The sequence below is a fragment of the Papaver somniferum genome, unplaced genomic scaffold, assembly GCF_003573695.1.
Source record: "Papaver somniferum cultivar HN1 unplaced genomic scaffold, ASM357369v1 unplaced-scaffold_10, whole genome shotgun sequence".
In the NCBI taxonomy this organism is placed as follows: Eukaryota; Viridiplantae; Streptophyta; class Magnoliopsida; order Ranunculales; family Papaveraceae; genus Papaver; species Papaver somniferum.
In genome coordinates, this window is record NW_020618825.1 from 9,623,102 (window position 1) to 9,649,082 (window position 25,981).

Below are 25,981 nucleotides of genomic sequence, written 5' to 3' on the forward strand. Positions count from 1 at the left end.
CTTAAGAGATTTAAAATGGAGGAGTGTAATCCGGCAATTACTCCCGTGGAATGCGGAATCAAGCTATCAAAGATCGATGAAGGAGAGAAGGTCAATCCGACTCTTTACAAGAGCCTTGTTGGAAGCTTGAGATACTTAACTTGTACAAGGCCAGATATTCTCTACGGAGTAGGACTAATCAGTCGCTACATGGAAGCACCTACGGTTACCCATATGAAGACTGCCAAGAGAATTCTGCGCTACTTAAAAGGTACGCTTGATTTCGGTTTATTTTACTCGTCGTCAGACAAGTACAAACTCGTTGGATACAACGACAGTGATTGGGCCGGAGATTTAGATGAAAGGAAAAGTACTACTGGTTTTGTATTTTTCCTCGGAGATACAGGCTTCACTTGGAGTTCGAAGAAGCAACCGATCGTCACGCTCTCCACTTGCGAAGCTGAGTACGTCGCAGCAGCATCGTGTGTTTGTCACGCGATATGGCTAAGGAGTTTAATGAATGAACTTAAAATGGAGCAGGAAGAACCGACTACAGTATTTGTGGACAACAAGTCAGCAATAGCTTTAGCAAAGAATCCAGTGTTCCACGACCGCAGCAAGCACATCGACACACGGTACCATTTTATCCGAGAGTGCATATCGGAGAATAAGGTACAACTGAAATATACAAAGTCTCAAGACCAAGTTGCAGACATATTCACGAAACCTCTAAAGCACGAGGTCTTCGTCAGATTGCGAGAAATTCTTGGAGTTACTTCAAATCAAGTTTAAGGGCGGCTGTTAAAATTATAAACTTGATTTTAGAAGTGTCTAGAATTATCTAGGCCCAACTAGTCTATTGTAGATTAGTCCACAATACTCTAGCCCATCTAGAGGCTTCATGGCTATAAGGGCCCAAGCTTACTAGAATATTCATGAATGTACAAAAGGTTCTAAACTATCTAGAAATATCTAGCACATGTTGTAGTTAGTTGGGATAGATATTTCTCTAGGGAGTTCTAGAGAATTCTTAGGTTGGCTATAAATAGGGAGGTAGTGCAACCAAGTGAAGGTGTAATTGAGTGAAAAACAAAGTTAGTGGTAAGGTGAGAATTAAAGGGAGTGTGTGTAAGAAGTAAGGTCTTGTACCACCAAACAAAGTTTTGAGAGCAATAAAATTTCATTTCTCTTAAACCACAGTTGAGTGTCTGTGAGCCCATTCTCAAATCATTTTCAATACCCATTTAGCCCATTAACTCCAAAATCATTTCCAACATGATTTGATTTCTACTTCTTTCCATTTAGTACTATTATCAAACACTACAGATACTTTATTGTTCTTTCAAGTTTCAAAAGATAATCCCTTCCAATCAAAAAGGGTGATCTTCTGATCAGACCGGAAAAATGATAAGATTAGCAGCTGCACTGAAACGAAGAAGATTAGAAGAGCAGAGCGGTAGCATCAGCAGAAGAAATGTCATCTCAACCGAGCAATGCTTCTTTTTTGGGGGTAATATTGATTTGATGTTTAACATTTTAGTTAGATTACCTGTAGAATTGCGAATGAAATTGAAGATAGTATGTAGATATTGGAAATATCTATTCAAACATAACAAAAGCTTTATCGATTTGCACTTTACATGGTCAAAAACACGTCTACTTGATGAACAAACCTTTTTAATTTATCCTACATGCGATGTTGATGCACTTATACTAGTCAAGAGGTTTTCGTTCGGTCGGAAAGATTTAAGGTTTGAGGATAATCAAGATCATGAATCATCGTACACTGCTGCTGCTGTCGTCACCAGTAATAATGTGATTCTTAATGAGAGATCAATGTTAATGCTTGAACCTGTAAATGGTTTAGTTTGTTTTGTCAAGGGTGGTGATGCTGTTGTTAAGCATTATTTTGTTCTCATTTACAATCTTAGCACGCGGGAGAAAACACAGTGGATAGAGACACCGCTGTAACAAGTGCAGTTTTCAGAAAGCTTTTTGGCTTAAAACCAGTAGAAGATTGTCGTGGAAAGCGTCCGAAAAGCTCTTATGAATATATGTTTGGATTTGGAGTCGATCCGACTATGAATCAACACAAAGTGCTTTGCATAATTGAGATTACTGTAGCACGCACAGATAAAGTTAAAAGTAGCCGTGATGTGGTTTGCGGTGTCTTTACAGTAGGCAAGAACAAATGGAGAAAGATTGGCCAAGTTCCACCTGCCACTGCAATTGGGAGAGATTCTGTTCATGTGTGCGGTTCAATATATTGGATGCCTAGCAAGAAGCCGCGAAGTCAGAATGGTATAATGGTGTTTGATCTTGTTAGTGAGACATTTAGATGGATAAAAATCCCAAACTTTATCCTTGATCTCTGGAGCCCAATTGGAAAGAAACAATTGCTTTATGAATTGGTAGAAGTTGACGGACACTTAGCTTTATTAACCAAAGAAAAAGATGACATTCTTAATTTATGGATTTATAACTGGATTCAAGAAACAATGCAACTGCCTTGTTCGTGGGATTAAATAAATAAATTAACTTTCAAAGGCATTACTGGTACAAGCTTAGTACTCATAAAGATCCTAAGGGAATATCGTCTTGGTTACCACTACCGTTCTGAATTTCTCTATTATTATGATCGAAGAGAGAAGAAGTATTACCAAAATTCCTTTGAGATTTTATTGGAACTTACTAGTACTCCTGGTGGTAACTATTCTATTACCCCTTTCTTTGACACTTTACTGCCTGTCCAGACTATTCAACATGGTAAAGTTAAAAAACAAGGACGAGCTCGTAAGCATCCATCATCTGGAAGGTAACTGAACTGACCTTCGACCAAATTCATATGTTCATTTATCGGAATTTTTTTTTACATGGGATCAACTCAAAATGCAGGCTACGCAACAGCTCCCCTGCGACTATGGAACATTTTTTCCTCTTCTATCATGTGACTAGAGAAGTTCCTTGTGATTATACTTTACATTTGAGGTCTAATATAGATCCCTAGTTGTCGGTGAAATATTGTTTCAATGAGTAGCTGGCTTAATGAGTTCAGGGTTCAACTGGAAACCCCGGCAGCTCAGACTGCATGAATTCAATTCGATTATTATTATTTAATTTTTGTTTATCAACTTCATATTAGTTTTTTCCATTATTATTTATTTTAATAAATGCGCATAACCTTAAGAAAGTAGTGTTCATGGTCCAATGCAGGGACGGGCCTAGCAAGGGGCTAACCCGTCCCTAGATTTGGAAAAGAAATTTTTAAGTATTTATAATAATACTCCCTCCGTTACTTTTTAATAGGTTGATTTGGTTTTTAGAGAAAATTAAGGAAATTAAGTGAAGTAATCATTGAAAGTGGTCCTCACGACACTTGTCAATAAAAGAAGTGAAGTGAAGTGGTCCTCATGACACTTGTCAATAAAAGAAGTGAAGTGGAATGGTCCCCCATGACACTTGTCATCAAAAGAAGTGAACTGCAAGTGGTCCCAAAAAATTAAAGTAACATTTGACTTTCCCAATTTAGAAACTGGCCTATTTTTTTGAAATTTTTATTTATAGAAACTGGCCTATTAAAAAGTAACGGAGGGAGTAGTATTTTTTCTCTGGATATAGCCCAACACTAAATACTCTGATAGTGGTATTCAATTTAAAGTTTGTTCGATCTGATTTTGACAACGGCGATAATCAATTTGAAGTTTGTAAAAAAGATTCCAGTAATGTTCAATTCCAATTTCAAGGTATTTATTATGTGTATTTATCGTTTTTTAGCTTTTTCAATATAGGGTTTTGTGTTGTGATGAGATCGGAGATCAGTAGAATCTAGGGTTTTCTTATTTAGAAATAGGGCTTTTGTTTTTCTGAATTTTCCCCTAAACTTTAGAAATATCAGCTTTTGTTTGTGCTGAGGTTTTGGTAGTATTTCCTTTTTGGCTTCTTATGTCGGATAGAATCCTATCGTGTCCGTGACGCTTGATCGTACTACTTGAGCACAAATCTGGAGCGAAAATTCGTGCCGGATTGACTAAAACATGTGAACTTCTATCTGTAATAATTCTGAGCATGTTCCTTGGTAAATTTGTTGGAATCATGGTTCCCGCAGGCATCTGTGCACGTCTTGGGATCGAATGGTTGAGCATGAAATCTGTTAGTCCATCGGGAGATATAGAAAGTACTGAAAGCTCTTCATCATCTGGTATGAGTAAAGCCAAGTCAGGGCCTTGTAAAGCAGTATAATTTTGGGAGTTAACATTTCTAAATGCATGACAAATCCGTAGTAGTATTTTGATCTCGTGTTGCGGATGGCTAACTGTAGTTCTGTCTGGTCGATATATGCTTTCAAGGATAATTAGAGGTCATAAAATTCAGCTTATTACATACTAGGATTTAGCTAACTTTAGTGAATAGTTACAGATAATTAGATTACCCAGGATGTAAGTGATTTACCACTCCCCAATCCTAGATTTCAAATATAGATTTTGGTTAATTAATTGGTACTTTGGCTAAGATAAGTGTAGTGGCTTAATTGCGTCTTCATTTGTTCAACATGTAGGATCGAAACTTTTCACATATATAGTTCACAAATGTTATACTTGTACTTACCTACATACACAATCTTAATGTATAACAACATTTTTATTACGTACGAAGTATGCAATGCAATCTTTTCTACTCTAACTATTTTCGCAAATTGAATGGATATAACTTTCCGATACAATGTAAAATGCATTTTTGTCGTTTATGATATTGTATCTCTTTGGATACGCTCAAGTCTAAGTTTGTTCTGTTGTACAAACTTCAATACCTCATGGAACCAAAAAAAAAAAGAAAAACTTGCATAAGTTTAGTCCTACCCAGCGGTAATTCCTGGGTCCGTCCCTGACAGTGGATTATGCAGCAGTCTTTCAGTTACATCCACCGACATACAGCTGCAATTTGCTACTGTGGCAACATTATAACTCGACAGTCCAACCCAACTTGACTTCTGTAAGTCCCATTTGTAAATTTGCAAGAGATGAATAGAGTTGTCGAGAAACAACACCAATTCCTCCGCTTCCCCCACCATATGAAGCTTCCCCCACCATATGAAATCTTTTTGCCGAGGTAAGTTATGCTACCCACTGGAGACACCACCACTGCCGTTCCGGTACAGAAGACTTCATCAGCCTCAGATAATTCATCTACTGAGATAAGTCGCTCCTCAACCTCGTAACCATGTATACGGGCAACCTCAATTATACTTTTACGCGTAATGCCAGGTAGAATTGTCCCATTAATTGCTGAAGTAGATATTATGTTACCCTCAACAATAAAGATATTAGAAGAAGAGGCCTCCTCCAGATACTTATTCTGAACAGAATCCAGATATAAAACATCGGAGTAACCTTTCGCTTTAGCTGCAGATTGTGCTTTCATGACCGCAGCATAATTCCCTATAGGTTTTACACCTCCAGTTCCACCAGGAGTTGCACGATGGAAATCCTTTTCAACCACCAAATTTATCGGTGCCAAAGCCCCTTGAAGTAACTCCCAACCGGTGACACATAAATGAGAAATGTGTACTCAGGAGCTGGTGCAACGCCAAGAACTGCTCCGCTACCAACGAGCAGTGGACGAATGTATAACGAGCCTTTATCTACAGGCGGAATCCAGCGCTTATTCGCCAGCACTGTAAGCTTCACAGCCTCCACAAATTGTTCAACAGTAGGAGAGGGCATGGACATCCTCTCAGCACCTTGAACCATTCTTGATGCATTTTCCATGGGACGAAATAGGACAATCGAACCATCTTCTTTTCTATATGCCTTCAAACCTTCAAATAATCCCTGCCCATGGTTTAAAACTCCAGATGCTGGACTCAACTCAATGTTCCCGTAGGCTCGTAATCCTCCTTTGGAGAAGTTACCCCCAGCTGAATGCTTAGACATGTACATTTGGTCTGTTGGTACGAGGCTGAATCCGAGATTTTCCCAACATATATCAGCTAGTTGATCCGATTTTCGCACATGAGGGATATATTCATACAAAGAAGTAAGAGCTCCTCCACTAGCAATGCATGCTCTCCTTAAGTGGGAAGGCAGTTCTGAAACATCTTTCGCAGAAGCCAAGTTGCCGACAAATTCCGATAAGATATCTCCCAAATGTTCCGAATACTTCATTGAAAGAAGAAAAACATTCAAGCTGATGACATTACATGACACAACATCCTTCAATTTGCTGAGGTATTGAAATATTCTAGCTGATGAAATTATAAGGGTGAAAAGACTTTATACCTCTTTTGCGAACTCTGTTGGAAGAATGTCGACTGCTAGACATATGACACCTTTTCCTTCCAAGTCCTCATGGTATGAATTAGAAACTGGATCATACCTAAAAAAGCATGTTCAACCATATTACTGGCAGATGCAACAAAAATTGATGCTAATTCATTAAGCTTTGTTTGGTTTTTGCAAGGCGAATGATTTTTTTATGGTACCTGAAGAAAGGCCTCTCTATTTGTGTGGTTTGGTTGACAAATTCTATTGAGCCTCCAATATCACAAGTTATATCAGCAACTCCAACGAGTGGGCATCCGTTTTCCGTTATAGTTCTCGAAGTTGCTTAGTACTTAACAATCGCGGAAATCGTTTCTCCCAATACATGCAGTTAACTGTTATGCACATTAAAGTTCCAGATTAAATAGAGCATGATAAAACTACAAGAATGTACATGCAACCAAATGACTTACCAATCACAGAAGCATATGGAGCTATCTTTCCATTGAAAATGGGGTTGTAATCTTCGGGATGTGCATAATAGTCAGCCTGACAGTGGATACAAGGTGAAGATATTGATTATCTAATTAAGGAATACTCTCTAAACTTCGTTCCAACGCAAGAAGAAGAAATCTAGAAATGGGAGAAGTTTTTTGTTTGAGAATAGCAAACATACTTTATCGAAAGTTCTGGTCGGGTCCTTGTGTTCGACCATGTCTCGTGAAGTTACAACACATCCATACACTTGATGGACTCTCTTTGATATACTTGTGTTACGTGCAACATCGCCACCCTGAGAGATCTCGGATAGTCTGAGAGGATCCACAAATGTATGAGGAAGTAACTTGAATATCTCCTGTGCACCCTGACAAACTGCAACATCAAACCGAGTCACTAAAAACTGAAAAACGTGGGCCAAAGAATGCTCATAAGATTTTTCAGAATGAAATTTAATCAAAAGAAGACCAGAAGAACAGTAATGTCATACCATTGCCATCCCCAGTGAATACAAAAACTAGCGGACATATTTCAGATGGCAACCCGTGCGTTGCTATCTCTTCACCCAAAAAACTAACTGCAGCCTTAGCAGCAGCAAGAGATGTATACATGTAAGATGCACCAAGTGAGAGGAAAGGTGTTGAGTATCCCATGATAAGATATCCTGAAATGAAATCGAATAACATGCATAAAGATTCGAGGCTAACAAGACGTATATAACATGTTACAGGAGGTTTGTAATTTACTTACGAATTCCTAAACCATGTAAGAAGTCGATAACTCCAGCTTTACCAGCAAATTTTCCTAACCCATGCAACCTTTTGCCGTGATCTCCAGCTATAAGCTCATAGTCAAACAAAGATGCCTTCTCCGCTAAAATCTAAAGACATATATAATTCAATGAGAAATAGCTACGAAATTACTAAGAAATGATTACAAGTTAACAAGAGAAGATGACTTGGTAATTATAAGATCACATACTTTATCCAACAAAGGCATGTTTTCTATTTGCGCCTTATGAGTATGCGAGAAGAATGCATATGCCGTATTTGGAAGAATCGTCTCCAGCTGCATAACAGTACATTAAGACCATAGCTTATAAATAAAAAAAACTCAGATGAATTGGAAGACTAACGAGAGAGTAGGTGTTCATGGTTCATGGGTTATACCTCCGGTTGTTCAATCCCCAAAATAAGACCAGATTTTCCGAAATCTCACAACCAACATCTTCATACAACGCATCATGATGAATACGTTTAGTAGACGATTGAACGATAATACGTGTCACACCAGATTCCTCGGTGTGTCCATGTAAAAGACGTGCACATTGTGACGGAGTTAATGGAGCCCTTCTTTCCCACTTGTTTCTAGACTCAGAGAGAATACCAACAACGCCATTTCCAATCATCATACCTCTTTGCCTTTCGCAATTCAGATAACAAGAAGAAAATTGTGTCAGAGATTGAATAACTAACTTGCAGAAGCATGTAAAAACAAAGGAAACTACATTGAACTCTCACAGAGCACTGTAAATTCGTTGTACTTACTCGATCGTAACAACACCAGTATATGTTTTGCAGTTAGTCTTTGGATATATGTTTTTCTTGTAATTTTGTATATTTCTTAGCTTGCAACAACATCTATTTATAGACTATTTCATTACTCTATTACACCTACCGGGGGAATCCGGTTAATAACTTAAGTACAAAGTATAGAATGTGTGACGGTGAACCTCACTATCCATAATATAAACAAGACAAGAGGAGAATAACTATAGCAAAGTCAGTACCTAATCAGTTGAAAAGACTAGCCCTGTCACTGACTTTAACACAATTGGTTGGTGTAATAAATAACATAGACATTAAGTTTCGATGATGGTGCCTAAAATTTATTCTAAGAATAACGAACTAGTCCCTAGTCAATCCAGCTCAAGCTGGAAATCAACTGTTTCCAAAATAAAATAAAATAACAGTAATAAATAAATAAATACAGTAAAACTTTTTAAAATAATACTCGATAATATAATAGTCTTCCTAAAATAATAAAATTTTTCAGTCCCGACTCGGGCCCTTATTTCTAAAATAATAAATTCGATAAAATTATAATATAATACATTTTAAAAGTTTCACTTAAACATTAATATGTCCCAAATATTATATAAAATAATAATTTCACTAAAATATAAAAAATAATTTTCATACACCTTTGAGATGGGAAGACATCCTAGTGATTTACAATTGTATGTTAAATACAAAAAATTTCTGTATAAAAATATTTTTTCATGGAAATTAATAAGATTTATTATTTTAAAAACAAATGCATGCCGTTCTAAAATATTTCCGTTAATGATTTTTTTATTTTTTTCTATATTTTTCATTTTTAAAAATATGTTTCGATATCTATCCTAAAATACTTTATTATACGGAAATTCTCGTTTTTTCCAAATAAATTTTTTAAATTAAGAATTAATCTTTAAATTAATATATTATTACATAATAAATTATTATTTTATTGATTAAGTAATATCTTTTAGAATAATAGAATTCGGGTGGTCCCAAGCCTTTTAGATGTTTTACTGTAACGGAAGTACAGAAATTCCAGTGTTGTGCCAAGAATTTTGCGCGTTGTGCCATGATTACGTTGTCATGCAGCTTGTTCAAACACGCGAAGCAACGCGCGAGCAAAAATTTTCCCCTTTACATTTCGAGCAAGACCTGTCACCGTCGGTCATTGACCTGTGAATGGGATGTAGACTGATGCTCATTTGCACCTAAAAGGTCATTATTTGGGTGGTAAACTTCCAAGGGATTCCCAAATGAGTAAACTATACCAAGTCTTTGTTCCAATAACCGAAAGTAGAAGCGACATTCCATTGACTTGTTAAAAAACATAAAGTGATAAAACTTGAACTTGTGGTGCTGGTGAGGGATGCATAACACACTACCTGTATATATTAACATAATAAGAACAAAAAAAAAAAAAAAACCAAAAATTTATTTCGGGTTGAGACGGTTTAAAGACCTAAACATGTACACAGATATGTCAATTTTAGTCTTCAGCTTACTTGGAAACAAAACTAGTTCAACACACTGAGGAAATGAAAAACCCAAAGAGAAACTATAGGTATATATACGACATCACCAGAAAAAAAGTGTTTTCATGTTTTGAAACTTAGATGGCCTAAGTAACAGCTAGATAAACACATTGTTATGTTTCCGATATGTCAACACACAGCTGCAATGGGCTACTTTGGCATGACCATTCCTGCTATTTATTTCCCCCATTTAGCTCTGTGTTCGACAACAACTGAAAACAAACCCCTTTTTAACTCCCTTCGCTTTTACCCCTCATCACACCTATACAAAAGTTTGCTGGTTTTCCATGTCTAACAACCCAACAGACTCCCTTCTATAAAAAAAGACTTTCTTCACCACAAGATTATCAAGGCTGAAGAAGAGGCAAGGCCATCACAGCTCCAAATATAGAGAATAGCACAAACAGCAACCAGACGGGGAAGTTTTTGGATCCCTTTTTGTTGTTTTTCACTGCTTCGTTCCGAATTTCACCGTTAACTTGACCTTCTTGCAATACTGTTCCATTCCTGCCTGCTGGTACCGCAAGAAGTGGCGACGAATCATCACCCTTTTGGGCTGGTAATGACTGGTTGGAAACTGATTGCTCTGCAAGCTGCTGCTGGTTGTACTTCTCAATGTAGTCAGGGAACATTTTCCGGAATACCGGGCTGTCATTCCATTAGGGAGAACAAAATTCATTAACTACTAGAAATAATATGAATACTGTTAAAGTATAGGGACTACTGTTGAGCTACAGGGACAGGGCCTGTAAGGTGATGCTAATAAAGGTACTATTACTGCTCTACAATACCAGGAACAGATTTAGACCCATGTCGTTTTTTCAGTCATTCAACCAGGTAATAGTTCAACGTTTTCGGGTTTGAAAGATTTACTTGATTTTAATTAATAGGGATTTTTTCCTTACACAAGATAGCCAAAAGTTTTATGTGGGTAGTTTATGAAATGCATTACATACTCTGTGAAGGATTGACCTGACATGCCTAGATTAAAATCTTCTCCATATATCTAAGCCTTTGATTTAGGCCCAATTCCCACCCATGGTATTAGTTCCTTTAAGTGGAGTTGAACGCTCATGGTATGGACAGAATGTAAAACGCTTTAAAGGTCCATCAAAAACTATACAACATGAAGAAAGTGATAGGAAAACCCTGTCTCAGAAACCTACCTTTTACAATTAAAAGCAAGAGAAGCCTTTGCAAGTCTCTGCTTCTCAGCTGCAGTAGTTGAGACACTTCCAGTGGTGGGACTGTTATCCATCTGCATTTGAGATAAACAAAATGCTCTTATGACTCTGTTCTTTGACATTGACAGGGAACTTATACGTTGCTTAATTTAATAGTGCAAGTAATCAGATTTCTGAACTAACAAAAGCTTTTCAAATTCTGTTTGTTGCATTAAGTGTTGAAAATCAGAAGGTTTGCTCTATCATGTAGGAATTTCGACAAGCCAGTAGACATTGGGTGATTAAGAAGGATAGGCGTTTGCTACACCGAATATTAACTTACGTGATTTCGTATAAGACATGTTTGGGAAATTCAACGTGTATGATCATTAATATTGGCAAGAGAAGAAAGTGCAATTACCTACTACGAAGAAGAAAATATGGTTATTGATCAAATCAAGGTTTTAGGTTTCAATTCCGGTGGATAAAAATGCCATTTTGTTAAGTTATAATTGGCCTTACAATATTCAAACTAGAAGATAGACAAACTACCATATTAAAGTTTCAATGTTGCCCAAACACCAAATCATAACCGAACAAAATAACACTTATATCCACTGGATCGAAAGCCTAAAACTCGACTTCATCAATAATCATATTATTTTCTCATTCATGATAAAAAAAATTGCACTTTCTTGTTATTTCCAATCTTCATAGTCATACACATAAAATTTTCCAAACATTTCTACTATAAGATCATGCAAGTTAATATTCAGGTGCAGCAAACGACATTCCTCCTAAAACACCCTAAGTTTTTAGATTAGTCAAATTCCAGCATATAAAGCAAGCCTTCTGATTCCCCAAACCAATAAATGTAGCTTTTATAGTTTTATTGAATGTTTATCAACTTAGTCCCCATCAATTTCAATGATATTGTTGTTGTGGTTCAGATTGTAAGCCAATAAGTTTCCACTCAACCAAATACGAAATTCTCCTTAAAATCACTAAGATAACCAAGGCCACATTCAAATTTCAGAACTGACAAAAACACATAATTTGAAAAGGAATTTTCTTTTCATTATTGAAATTTGAAAAAGAGACCGTATTGTAACTCCTGATTAAAATGACCCTTGTGATACAAAAAGCAAAATAAATTATAAGCAGCTGTATTGAACTCACCATGAATGACAGAAGTCCTGTGAGAATACTGCATCAATGATACTAAACAAATTAGTTCGCAGAAGTAGAATGGTGATAGTACTTGCTTCAAACACCAAAGCATGATATAAGAGACTAGGACAATTACAGAAAAGCTCATAGTTGTGAATATGCATACCTTGATACGGACCACATTGGGTTCCAACTCTCTGGATGAACTGAAAAAGACGGGAAAAAGAAGTGCAAATATGTAGATCAGCACTCAAGTCTAGACACCAAGCACTATGAGATACAAAAAGAACCTTCGATTAAAGAATAACTTACAGTCACTCATGGACAAGCATATTTTCTTTTGAGTGATAAAACGTCCGTTCGGTGTAATCATGCTGAAGGATTATTAGTTGCAACAGAACCAAGTCAGTATCAACAGATATAGGAAATTACCAGTAAAAGAAAAAATAATAAACAAGACAGGTAGAAGGAGTGAATAGTGGGTAACCATAATACCTGATGCCTGGTGGTTTGAATGGGTACTCCGGAGGAAACTTAATCTTCCCATGGTAGAATCCACCTTATTTTGATGAATAAATAAAAAAGAAAACTCAGGAATGATAGATGTGGATAAAGCTTAAGGGTCATCCATATCAAATGAGCTAGTGACCAAGAAGGATCCTGAAGTAGAATTGAAAATTGAAATGTAACACTATCTTCTTATTAAACAAAATGAAATATTTAATGCACCTGCAAATGGTGTGCCTTCACTTCCCTCCAGAACATAATCTGAAGAAAAGTCAAAAGTAGAAGTAAGGAACCATATAATTAAGAGAACAACATGAACAGAAAGAAAATTGAATCCAGACGGTTGGCAACCAGGAGTACATACATGTGTCAAATTCCAGTCAACATCATATGAATGTGACACCAAGGTACACAGACAAGTGACTAGAAACACTCACGTTGAAATCACAGGCAGCAGAATGATAACAAAATTAAAACATAAAAATAAGTATCTTCTTCCATGAGTTTGCTTTCCAGTCTTCTACAGTTTCTATTCGATGTAATAAAAAGGAGGGCAGATATTGAGAAAGCCATTCATAGTAAACAATACAGCTAATAAAATCCTTGGTGAACCAATCTATATAATGTTAAGACAAGAAACTTGGCAAAGACAAAAATAACTCACGCCACTCAAGAATGTCACTTGGTGAAGGACGGGCAACGATGTGGGAAACTGGTTCCTACAAAATCATTAGATAGTTGTATAAGGGTAAGCAACCTCGGACAAAAAACCAGCAAAAGAAGAAGAAAAAATTAGAGGCAAATTGCTTCTGTCGGACATACTTTACAAAGTGCTCTGTATTCCTTTTGAAGGCGCTTGATGCAAGAACTGTCAGCCATTCAATCAACAGCTTCAAATGATTCAACTAGAAGATAAATCCTAAACAAAAAATTTTCTGTTTCTTCTACCAGTGAAACTTCAATGTGGTAAATCTGTGGACCTAAAATAAAGAAAACATGAATAAAATTAGTAAACATAGCACAGAGAAAACAAAGACAAAAAGAAAAAAAACAATCTTAAGTAATAATAGTTATACAAGAAACTGTCAGAGCTTAAGCAAATCAAACCACGCCTATCTATCCTTGCGAACATAATCAACAAAACACGAAGGCAGAGTATAAATCAGATACAGGCGCGCTCGCTATACCATGCCTGCCTATCTTAAGAAATAGAGTAATAGTAGAACATACAGTACTCGACATCAGTACATAGTTTAATCCAGTATTAACAGTTAGCAACCAACTTAAATGACAAAAGGCCAAACAAGATGACAATGAATGCTAATATCATCCACTGTGCCTAATGGGACAGTCTCACTTTCACTTCACCGGATTCAAACAACCCCCAATCCCCATTTTACAAGACAAGTCTTCTATCAACTAAGAAGCATACCTCGCCTAGAAACCCCCTAAATTAACCTAACCCAGCAACCAAAATTAGTGAAAACACAGCAAATTATAACTCAATAATTCGATTATTGACTACTGATAACCTCGTTAGTAACCAGAACTAAAATTACTCTAAAACTAAGCAAAAATCCTTAAACTAGAACACAGTTTTCAATTTCTTTTCCCCCTTAGAATTTTTAGTATCAGGATATAAACACAATAATGTAGATTGTTGAAACCCTAACTAAAACACTTTCCGATCATAAAATCAAACTAAAATTCTTCATACAATCTAATCAATTAACCTTCTAAACACAAGAGACATCAATTAAATTTTCATAAAGATTCAGAATCATCGAACAAAAACTTACAGAATCGAAAGAAAAAAAAACCCTAAAAAAATGAGAAAAAATTGAAAAGAACTAGTAAAAATTACCTGAGATCTGGTGTGTATGTGTGGAAAGAGATTGGATGATGCTGATCTGATGAAGAATTTTAGTGTTAGTGATATTTGAATCGAGTCATCGGATCTTGAAAAATCCAACTTTATTTTTCGGTGGAGAGAAAGAAAAAGGTGTTTCTGGGGGAGGGAGTCTTTCTCGACTGGCGGAAGGGAAGTGTTTGTGAGTGTGGGGTGGAAATAATGGTACAAAAATGATGTCCACTTGGGGATAATTTGAAACTGACGACATTACCCTTACAGACCCAATTCTCAGAATCCGGTAATAAAAGTCTCCCCTCTACTTTTGCAGTGTACCGCCGCTGGTTAGTTTCCATCTAAGTTGGCAAGACTAGTTTCTAAGTCTTCTTTATTTACCCTCTACTTGTTGTCACATTTATCTTGTACCTTATTTTTGAGGTTTTTCCCGCTCAGTTGAAGGTTGCTTCACCATTTTCAAGTTTGTTACGTCACTTTCTAAAAAGGGGACATCATTCCAAGTGTCTTGGATTTTTGGTTGGCGGAGAATCAATCTTTTACAACAATTTTCAAATTCGTTGAGCCTGGTTTAGGATCGTTTACTCTCCCAAACAAAGGTGTATGTGGTTCAGGGGTAAAAAATAAATTTTTAATAGATGAGATAATTGCCATTTTGCACTTAACTGGACGAAAACTGTTATTTGTAAAAACATTCAAAAAAAATGTACTTTGAAAAGTACAAAAAAAAACACCGTGCATTTTGTTTTCAAAATAGGGGTACTTTATAAAATTCACGACATTTTTCCCACAATCGACATCTGGTGTCGACAAATTTTGATCTCTAGTTGATTACTAGCATCGTATTGACATGTTTCCAAGTATGGTCATTGATAATTGAATAGCCAAGACACAGAACTTCGTATAGATTTCAGTGGTTATTTCTGGGGCATTGGGTGAATCGACATCTGGTGTCGACAAATTTTTAGAACATCATGATAAGTTCTGTATTTACCAAGCTTCATCATCCAACACACCAGTTGCATTGCATTTTCCTTGATTTTCAGGCGGTCTTGGGGTTGAAATTAAGTTGTTTTTCTTCTTTCTTTCCCTTGATCCCCACCTTAAAGTTTTGCGGTAAAATTGTGTTTTTTACTTTTCTAATCCCCATCCTGATATACTAGGGAATCCTTGATTTACAAAGAGTTTTAGGGGTAAATTTCAGTAATTATTATTGTATTTAATTTTGTACCCACTCTGATTGGATAAGAATCCCATAACGACGAGTCTTGAATTATGATAGCTGGTATCAAGGGAGGGTTGACTAACCCTGCCTCTAGCCGGAAAAAAAATTGCTCTAGCAATGCTAGAGAAACTTTGATCTAGCAGTCCCATGTCCACTTATTACGGTGTTTGTGACGTCACCAAACTAAGAGAAAAAACCCCGAATAACTTTCCCTAGTTTGGTCTTTTGTAAAGTTTTTTCACTGCCGTTTTTTTAGCTTCCGTATATTCGGGTGTTAATAAGTCTGACGGAGTGGATGGAGGATTATTTGAGCAGTGAACACTCTCTTTCTTTTTCTTTGACTTTGGCCCGGCGATTTTGACCATAGCGATTTCGCCCTAGACTTTTCTAGGTTTTCAATTTCCTTTCGATTTTCGTCAATTATCTGAATCTAGATTGGGGTTTATGTCTTCTACAATTTCAGAGAAGGATTTTCCTATTCTTGGAGAAGGTAGAGGAGCAAAACAAGGTGATGCAAATGGAACTTCATCATCTGATGTGAGGACTGTAAATTGGAAGAATACTCTCTTCACAGGAGAGAAGATGGACAGAGAGGATTCTTCTGCGAGAAAACTGCATTTTCATCAACCTCAATCCATCAACGGTAAGCGAATTTTTGTAATTCCTTCCTCTGATTTCACAGATGAAATTAGGTCTTGTGAAAACACTTTGGTTGGGTATTTCTTGGGGCGACGCTCTTCTTTCGAAATTGTTGAAAAAGCATTGAAGAAAATTTGGAAGCTCAAAGGTAAGTTTCGAATGACACTTAATGGAGACTCCATCTTTATTATTGAATTTGATTTGGAAGAAGACAAAGTTATAGCCATGGAAATAGGTTCAGTTTTCATCTCTGGTAGACTTTTTGTTATTCGTCCTTGGCATTTATTCATTGAACATTCTGTTCAAGAGATGAAAACAATACCTATTTGGCTAAATTTGTACAACATTCCAACTCACTTATGGAATGTTAAAGGCATGAGTAGGATTGCTAGTGTTCTGGGGATTCCCTTATTAGCGGATAAGCACACAATTGAGAGAACAAGAATGTGTTTTGCAAGGGTATGTGTTGAAATAGATCTGGATTTTGATTACCCTGATTTTATCCTAGTATCTTTTGATGGGAGAGAGTTTCAAGTACCTGTGGAGTACTCTTGGAAACCTCCAAGATGCTTATCATGATCAACCTTCGGCCATTTGAATGGCAAATGTCCTGATGCTTCCGCAAGTAAGGCTTTTAAGAAGACTTTGGTACCTAAAGTGAAAAAGGCAGTTGAGGGTGATATCGGGAAAATTGCACAGGTGGAGAAAGACTCTATGTTACAAAATCTAGAACATGACATAGTGGATTTAGGCGATGGCGCAGATGCTAACAACACATTGACAACAACAAATAGAATTGAACCAGAGGTCGCCGGGTCATCTAGTGCTTCCATTGTGCTTCCAAATGAGGATCAATTGGGCGGTGAGGGTGTACTGGAAATGGTGTCTCCCAATTCAGCTAATAAATGGTATACAAGAAGATCAAAGAATTCAGGTAGAAAGGGGGGAAGGCCTAATGATGTACCTATTTGTCTCTTGAACCCTTTCAATATCTTGGAGTCACACACTGATGGTGGAGATGCTACAATTAGTGAAAATCTGTCCGAAATTTCGGAAGATGTGAGGCACGCCCCTAGTAATCCTCAAGAACAAGATATTGAAGCTCCTGAAATAGATACAGGTGAAGACTCTAACGAAGAGTCTGAATACGAGACAGATAATGATGCCGTGGATGTCGCAAAGGTAAAATCAGTTGAAGAGGTCTCTCGGTGGAAACCACTGACTAAAGAACAAAAAATGGAGAAACTTAAGACGTTTAGTTCATCACTTGGTCTTACTAGTGGAGGTAATGAAGTTGCGTTTAAGAAAATCATTGGAGGCATTGTAGATACTTTCCATTCCTCGAAACCAATCAAGGATTTAGGTCCAAGAAATGATGATTTGGGTAAAGGGAAAAGAACCCCTATACCCAAGAAGAAAGTATAGGGTTCAGTTAGTTTGGCACTTATATATGTTGGTAAGCAGTTGTTATGCTTTTGTTTTTTCGCGACTTGTGTGTTGAAGGGGCTTTTTGCCTTCTCTTGTTGCGCTTAGGCGCCTCTCATCTTGTATTTCTTTTTTCATTTTTAATAAAATTTTAACCTTTTAAGAGTCAAAAAAAGAAAAGTCTGACGGAATCAATTACCCAATTCCTTGGTTGCCTGTTTATGTTTAATACCAAAAGAAAATCCTGAAAAGTTTGAATGCATTTTCTACTGAAACTGTACAAGTAAAATTTATAATCCCAAAAAACTTTCTTGCAGAAAACTCTTGCACCGGATCCAAATCAAGTCTACAAAAAATCACATTTCTACTTTCGAACCATTTTAAAAGTAATTAAACACTAGATTTGTTAGGAATTTTGGATCCAAATCAAGTCTACAAAATCATCCATAAAGTATTAGATCATCCTGTGCGAAAACATCTACCACGCAATATAGCACCAGCTTTACATCATTTCTCCAGTACTGCAAACAAAGTAACAATTATCAACAACTTATTTGATGAATCTTAATAAGACTTTGTTTGTAAAAATAATGTTTAAATGAACTTGGTGTTTATAAAAACAAATTCAGATCAACATCTAAAAGTAACAACCAACTTTAATATTACGAATAGTTCATAATTTTCAGGCTTGATTAATTGTATAGGGAATGTCTAACTAAAAAGCATTATACGTTTGTATTTAAGAGAAAATGTAACTGAATTTATATAGGATATGTACTATGAACTGGAAACTGGGCAGAAACTGAGAACATCAATAACTAAAAAGAGCAAAAGTAGAGCTTTGATGTGTACTGGAAAATGGACAAATACAACGAGCAAAGGAATCTATACAATGTAAAATGACCATTGTCGCAGATCGATAGTTACCTTGATGAAACTAATATCTTTGGCGTTACTGCATTACTCCAACATAAGTGCTAAAAAACTCTGGTTATATTGGACATTTTCGACAATATTATGGGTTCCTTCCCCTTCCAGTATTATTGGTTCCTAAAAATAGCACAAGTTGATAATTATGTTATGGGAAAATTGGGAAACTGCCCCAATTTGGACTGCAATCTTGGAAAACTGCCCCAACGTTAAAAAAAGTTGGAAAACTGCCCCACTGTTAGAAATTTCAGTTAACTCCGCGTGTGCGAGTTCTCACGTGCCAAAAAAGACAAAAATACCCCGAAAGATCTGACGGACCGAGATGAAGAAGTAAGCACGTGACTCGCACGTGATATTCAGTGAAGTTCATCTACGAGACGTGTCACCGTCCAGTCACGACACATGTCACCTACGTGTCGACTTCTTATGGTGAGATGTGTCACCGTCACACGTGATATCTCACACGGTTGTAAGTTCTGCCCTAAAAGATATCGAGAAGATATTTTCTTCTTCCCTTGTTTCATTTAGATCTAACCAGAGAAGAGAGAGGTGAAAGAATGAGAAGAATATTAGGTAAGGTGACTGGCACTACAATTTCATCTCGATTGAACTCGAAATTTTTTAACTGTTAATGATTAAGATTCTTCTCTTAATGTTACAGCGATGAAAGATCCTGAAGAACATACTTAGAGACGATGAAAGTATAAGTTTGAAAAATTTGCAGTTTAATTGGTCGATAAACAAGTAAGTTATTGAAACCCAATCGTTGTTTATGCTTGAATCAGATGACATTTTGTGCTAATTTGTAAACGAATTGAAATTATAATTTAAGGGTTTCATGAATTTTTTTTTCTTTTGTAATTTAGGGTTCAATTTGTGTGAAACTGAAAGTTTTGATTGTTATTTAACATGAGTTGTATGTAATATTTTGACTTGCTGGTGTGGATTTTGACATGCATGTATTGGATTTTGTTTGTATATATATCAGGGTAATATGGATAGGAACATCAGAGTTACTGTGAGCAATGGAAATAATAAGTTTACACCTATGTATTTTCCAAATGTTGTTGCTGGTATTAGTGGTCTTGGGTTTATACAAATGGTGAAGGATAGGATGATCAAAATGGGTATGGAAGAAAAGTTTAACCTTATGTTGTTTGATAAAGAAAATTTTATGTGTGAAAAGGAAAATGACTTTATTAAAATGTGGAACAAAGCTGTCCCAGATGAAGATGGATTTGTTGAGTATAAAGTGTTTATGGTTGATGGTGATGTACCATTTGGTTGTGGCAGTGATAAGGTAAATAGTTCAGTTGGTGGTGCACACAGTGGCAGTGGTAGTGGTTTGTCTAGTCTATATAGTACTCCTCCAAAAAAAAAGGGTTAGTAAGAAGCTTAATGTTAGGAAGAGTCCAAGACTAGCTGAACTAGCTAAGAAACAGTCTACAAAGCAGCAACAGAAGACAGAGTTCAGACCAACTAGATTGAACTTTGGTAATGAAGATGTGCCTGAAGTTATGACAACACAAGCTAGTGTGGCAAACAATATACATGATCAGCAAGAAACGGAGTTCTGGGATGATGCTGTTACACAATGTTCAATTATTGAAGATGCTAATATTAGTGAAGACCCAGTGAATCTGCAGAATGAAGAGGAAGATCAGTGTCATCCAGATGACAGGCCAGAATTTCAGTATGATCTTAGTGCAGATGATGAGGACGATGAAGACGAAGACGAAGATGCTGTTGATAGTGCCTATTATGAAGAATTTTTGTCCAAGTTTTTTAATAATGAAGATGTTAGGGATGGAGTTGGTGATGTGGAATGGAATTTGGATGGGTCTGGTGATGAGATTTTGCCTGATAGTGGTGGGGCTGGTGATGAGAATTTAGCTGGTGGTACTAGTGGGGCTGGTGATGAGAATTTAGCTGGTGGTACTAGTGGGGCTGGTGATGAGAATTTAGCTGGTGGTACTAGTGGGGCTGGTGATGGTCATCAGTATGAGATGGATGAAGATGAAGATGAAGAATGGGAAAAATACTATGGTGGATATATTGGGAAACAAACTCTGACAATGGAGAATGAAGAAGCACCTGACCCTGAACCTGGTGTGTTGTGTACTAAAATGGCATTTCCAGACATAGTTGCTTTCAAGAAACATCTAAGAGAATATGCAGTACTGAAATTTATGCAGTATGAAATTAAGAAGACAGATAAAGAAAGATGTTATGCTGTTTGCAAGTTCAGACACATCAATGACTGTGAATGGAATGTGAGTGCAAGAGCAATTCCTAATTGTAAGACTGTAACTGTCAGGAGATGCAACTTAGAACACAAATGTAATAGGACTGGTGCTGATAAAAACCCAAAATGTAATTCTAGATTTGTAGCAGATTACTTGTTGAAGACAATGACTGCTTCCACTTCTTTGAAGAAGGGTAGAAAAATCATGAAAAAAATCATTTGGCCCCAATTAAAGGTTGACATACCTTATTGGGTTGCAAATGATGCAAGGGTATGACATTTTTTAACATTATTTCTTCTTCAGTTTATTGGTTCTTTGTTTAAGAAATTCACATGGCTAACTTAAGTGAAAATTCAATTTTTTTGTGTAAACAGAATCTGGTCCTAGGCAAGTTGAATGGCACTTTTGAGGAAAGTTTCACCAAAGTTCCACAACTTTGTACTGCTGCTACAACTTTGAACCCTGGAAGCATTGGCCACTTCACTTATGCCAAAGATGGAGATGTTGATAGATTTGAGAGTTTATTTATATCATACAGCGCACAACTTAAAGGATTCTCAAATGGTTGTAGATTGGTTATAGGGCTTGATGCAATGCACTTGACAGGTAAATTAGGTGGTGTAATGATGGCTGCTACAGGTTTAGATGGTGAAAATAGCATATTCCCAATTGCTATGGGTGTTGGTACGGCGAGACAGAGGCTAATTGGTACATTTTCTTGAAAGAATTGAAGACAAAAATACCAGATCAGTATGGATTGACATTTATCTCTGACAGACAAAAGGGTCTTACCGAGGCAGTGGCTGAGTTATTTCCACTGGCAAATCATAGGTTTTGCTTTAGGTAATACAACTTATGTTTATTATTTGTACCACAACAATTTTATTTTGGATAACCGTTTGTTACCTTTTTTGCAGACATCTATACCAGAATTTCCAGAACAATGGATACAAAGGGGAAAAACTGACAACCCTTCTATGGCAGGCTGCGAAAGCCTATAAGTATAGTCACTGGAAGGTACGTACTATTTGTAAATTTGTTGTACTTTTTTGTGGTAATTGTCAGTAGTAATTTACTACACCTATTACATATTTTTAGGTACATATGGATGAAATGCTAGAAGTTAATAGTGATGCACATGAGTATTTGATGGATTTGGACCCAAAACACTGGGCAAGGTCATGGTTCCCACACGATGTTGCTTGTGAACATATAAATAACAATTTTTCAGAAAGCTTTAACAACATGGCTAAAAAACTTAGAAACAAACCTATCATCAAGTTGGTCACCATGTACACACAGTTGGTTAATGGATTGTATTACAAGAGAAGGAAACTAGCTCAAACATGGCAATCTGGTGATCTGGTACCTGCTGCCAAAGATCTCATTGAGGTGATGGAGTCCCTTAGAGGAAACTTTGATGTTGACCCTGCAGAAGAGATGAAGACATATGAGGTGACTAATAAAATCACAAAGAAGGTCTTTACTGTTGAAATTGAAGAAAAAACTTGCACTTGCAGACAATGGCAACTAAGAAAATTTCCATGTGTGCATGCTACCTGTGTTTTGCATAGATTGAATCCCAATTGGGCAATGTGAGTAATCTTTCACAATAATAATCCCTACAATTTATAGAATATAGAGCTTCAATGAATGAGTGGTGTGTGTTATAGGTTGCAGTAATCAATGAATGGGTTATTTATGTTTGCAGGTACTGTAGTAAGTATTATACTGTGGACATGTATAGGACCACTTACTCTTGGTCAATAACTCCACTAGGAGACATTGATGAGTGGGAAAGTCAGGTGACCTTTATTGCTTGTTTTGAGAATCTTTTTTTAAATAACATTATCTTATTTGTACTTTTTCTTTATAATTTTTTTTGTTTTCTTTCTAGATCTAGGTATATAAAGAATACTGAACATAATCCCTTTCTTCATCTTGTGTAGTCTAAGGTGGATCTGGTTGCTCCAATCAGATTAAGAGATCCTGGAAGACCTTGTGTAAGAAGGAAGAAATCTTGGATGGAGAAGAATAAACAAAGCAAACCTAGGCATTGTAGTACATGTGGTGGTGATGATCACAACAGCAGAACATGCAAGGGTGGGCCTGTTGGATCTAATCCAAAGAAGAAAAGAGTGAGAACAGAGATTCTTGTTGATGGAGATACTATTGTTGTAGGAACTATAGACACAAAGAAGATCAGGAAGAAATCTGCATTAAAATCTGCATCAGCAACTGCATCTTCAAGCAAAAGTGGAACTACTGCTGCTGCACGTTCAACCTCTGTCCCTAAAGCTACATCTGTTGCTGGATCGAAAAGGAAGGCAAATGGAACTGCTGCACCTTTGACCTCTGCCGCTAAAGCTACATCTTCTACTGGATCGAAAAGGAAGGCAAATGGAACTGCTGCACCATCAACCTCTATAACACCATCTACATCTGTTTCAAAGAAGGTAACTACTGCACCAACCACCTCTTCCGCAGGTGGTGCTGGTTCTTCTTTAGCTGCTGGTTTGTTTAGTCAAACTTACCATGGCACAGTTAACATACAGAACCAGACTAATATTTGTGAACCATCATCAAAAAGGCAAAGAAAGCCTAACTCAAAGTATGTCTAGTCTAGTTTTTCTTTGTTCTAGTGGTCAGTGGTATTATGGTTGTATTAAGACTTACGGTTATGTTATGCTTCCCAAAAACTTTGAAGACTGGCTATGTTATGCTTCCCAAAAACTTTGAAGACCGGTTATGTTATGTTACCTAAAGATAATATGGTTGTAATATATTATGGTATTATGGTATGGCCTTTATTATGGTATGATGGTATGGTATTTATTGTTATAAAATTAGTAGTGCAATTCATATGTTATGCTTACATAAAGCATTTTACTTTCAAATGTGTTCACGTAGAGCAGTTTCATCAACGGCTGTAAGCATTTACTCGGCGACGTGTCCCATTTGAGACAATGGTCACAGAAGTCAAAATGGGAAAAGGTAATATTGTTTTGGTAATTTCACTGAATATCACGTGCGAGTCACGTGCTTACTTCTTCATCTCAGTCCGTCAGATCTTTCGCATACGTCGCAACATCTTAGCGGTTCGGGGTATTTTTGTCTTTTTTGGCACGTGAGAACTCGCACACGCGGAGTTAACTGAAATTTCTAACAGTGGGGCAGTTTTCCAACTTTTTTTAACGTTGGGGCAGTTTTCCAAGATTGCAGTCCAAATTGGGGCAGTTTCCCAATTTTCCCTTATGTTATATAGTAACAACTTTAATTCGCAGATCGATAGTTACCTTGATGAAACTAATATCTTTGGCGTTACTGCATTACGATTTGCGCCTACGTTTCACTTTACCTTTCTCTATTGATGACTTAATTCTTCCGGTCTTCTTTCTTGATCTTTTTACTCGTGGAGGGGCTCGCATTGTTATGTTACCACCCATCGGAAGTTGGATACTTGTTTGACCCAAGTTTTCATTGTTCTCATTTGCAGCAGTGACAATCTTTTCTGTTTGATCATCTTGAGTTGATTTCAGAAAATTATCTAACTCCCCTAGTACTCCAGTCAACAATTTCTTAGTGAAGGCACTAGATGTTTCAGTGCTTGTACCTTTCATGACTAAAGATAAAGTCACTATACATGAGAGTATATGACCCACTGTTGACTTGAATTGGCTTTTTAGGCTCTTCAATACCAACACCATTTTTCGCATCTATTGTCCAGCGATTAGAAAATATTGCGATGGGAGATCATACACTTGCTAGGTATGAAATATCTTCATAGAATGGGCACATAGCATTCCTACAAATTGAAAATGCTTACAGCTACATTGAACATAATTGTCTGAAGAGTTAAACATAACAGTACGAGTAGAAGAAATTTAAACGATGTTACCTTGTAGGTGTATATTGATCCATCCTGATCAATAATTTCTAGAATCAAATCCATAGTTTCCTTATATTCCTTTTGGAAGTAAGCAAACATTTTTGCTGTATAACGTTCTGCAGCTCGAACTTCAAGTGTCCAGTGACTATGCAAAGTTGGTTTTTTTTTTTTTTGCGTGCTTCTGAAGTCTTGGATTTTTTTTTTATCACGGCGACTGCTAAGAACCTTGTCGTATTCAACCACGAAACTCTTTAGCGATAAAGTTCTTTTAAAATACTTCTTCAAAAAATTGTTCATACCTTCGCTGCGCTGTGTAGTTGTCATACCAGCACAAAAGTGTAATCGACCATATACCTGAACCCATTTCTATTTTTTCTTTTATAAAGTTTGCAACCATTTATTCTCTGTCAGTTTGTATTTTTCAAGGAAGGATTTCCACATTGACTCGAATTCTTCCTCGGTTTCATTTTCATATATACACCTCTTGAAATCTTTGGAAAAAAATTCAGAACTTGCAAATATATGGGAGTGATGTTTCGCAGCCAGTTGGAAAATATGCCAAAGACAAAGTCGATGATGAGTACCTGGGAACACTTGTTTAATTGCATTCATAATAGGCGCTGCTTGGTCGGTGAAAATTATCTGCGGATGTTTCCCATTCATTGCATTCATAAATGTCTTGAACAACCACACAAATGAGTCTGTGCTCTAGTCTAATAATAAAGCGCATCCAAAGAGAGCTGTTTGGACATGATTATTTACCCCAACAAAGGGTGCAAATGGTTTATCATATTCATTTGTTCCAAATGTTGTGTCAAGGACCAACACATCACCAAATAAACTGTAGTCAATCCTACATTTAGCATCGCTCCAGAAACAATTGCACAACTGACCAGTCGCATCCATTTCAATTGCAAAAAAAGAAATATGTATTATCTTTTTGCATTTCTTGAAAATACTCTAGAAAATGTTCAGCATCACCTTTCCTTAAGACATCTTGTCGCCTTCTTCTTTGTATATGATTATTACAATCCATTTGAGTGAAGTTCAGATTTTGAGACCCTCCCGATTCAAAACTTAAGTATGCAAAGATAT

General features: G+C 36.7%; 1 protein-coding gene and 1 pseudogene across 1 annotated transcript; both read right to left on the reverse strand.

Annotated features, from left to right (window-relative positions):
- Positions 1–4,934: 4,934 nt before the first annotated feature.
- LOC113325965 lies at positions 4,935–8,142 on the reverse strand (annotated as a pseudogene).
- Positions 8,143–9,716: 1,574 nt separating this feature from the next.
- LOC113326761 (ubiquitin-conjugating enzyme E2 34-like) lies at positions 9,717–14,716 on the reverse strand. The gene is made up of 10 exons (XM_026574415.1): positions 14,533–14,716; positions 13,491–13,648; positions 13,333–13,387; positions 12,891–12,929; positions 12,657–12,720; positions 12,474–12,535; positions 12,328–12,367; positions 12,171–12,198; positions 10,995–11,086; positions 9,717–10,476 (listed from the first exon to the last, which is right to left on the reverse strand). Exons 2-10 carry the CDS (start codon positions 13,545–13,547, stop codon positions 10,176–10,178), a joined length of 738 nt encoding a protein of 245 aa, XP_026430200.1. The 5' UTR covers positions 13,548–13,648; positions 14,533–14,716; the 3' UTR covers positions 9,717–10,175.
- Between the last annotated feature and the right edge of the window lie 11,265 nt (positions 14,717–25,981).

Excerpts from the sequence above, each read along its gene's own strand:
- LOC113326761 (XM_026574415.1), bottom strand. The coding sequence starts at position 13,547 with ATGGCTGACAGTTCTTGCATCAAGCGCCTTCAAAAGGAATACAGAGCA. Across the intron at positions 13,388-13,490 it reads AATACAGAGCACTTTGTAAA|GAACCAGTTTCCCACATCGT; the intron begins GTATGTCCGACA and ends ATGATTTTGTAG. Across the intron at positions 10,477-10,994 it reads CTTGCTTTTAATTGTAAAAG|CCCGGTATTCCGGAAAATGT; the intron begins GTAGGTTTCTGA and ends ATGGAATGACAG.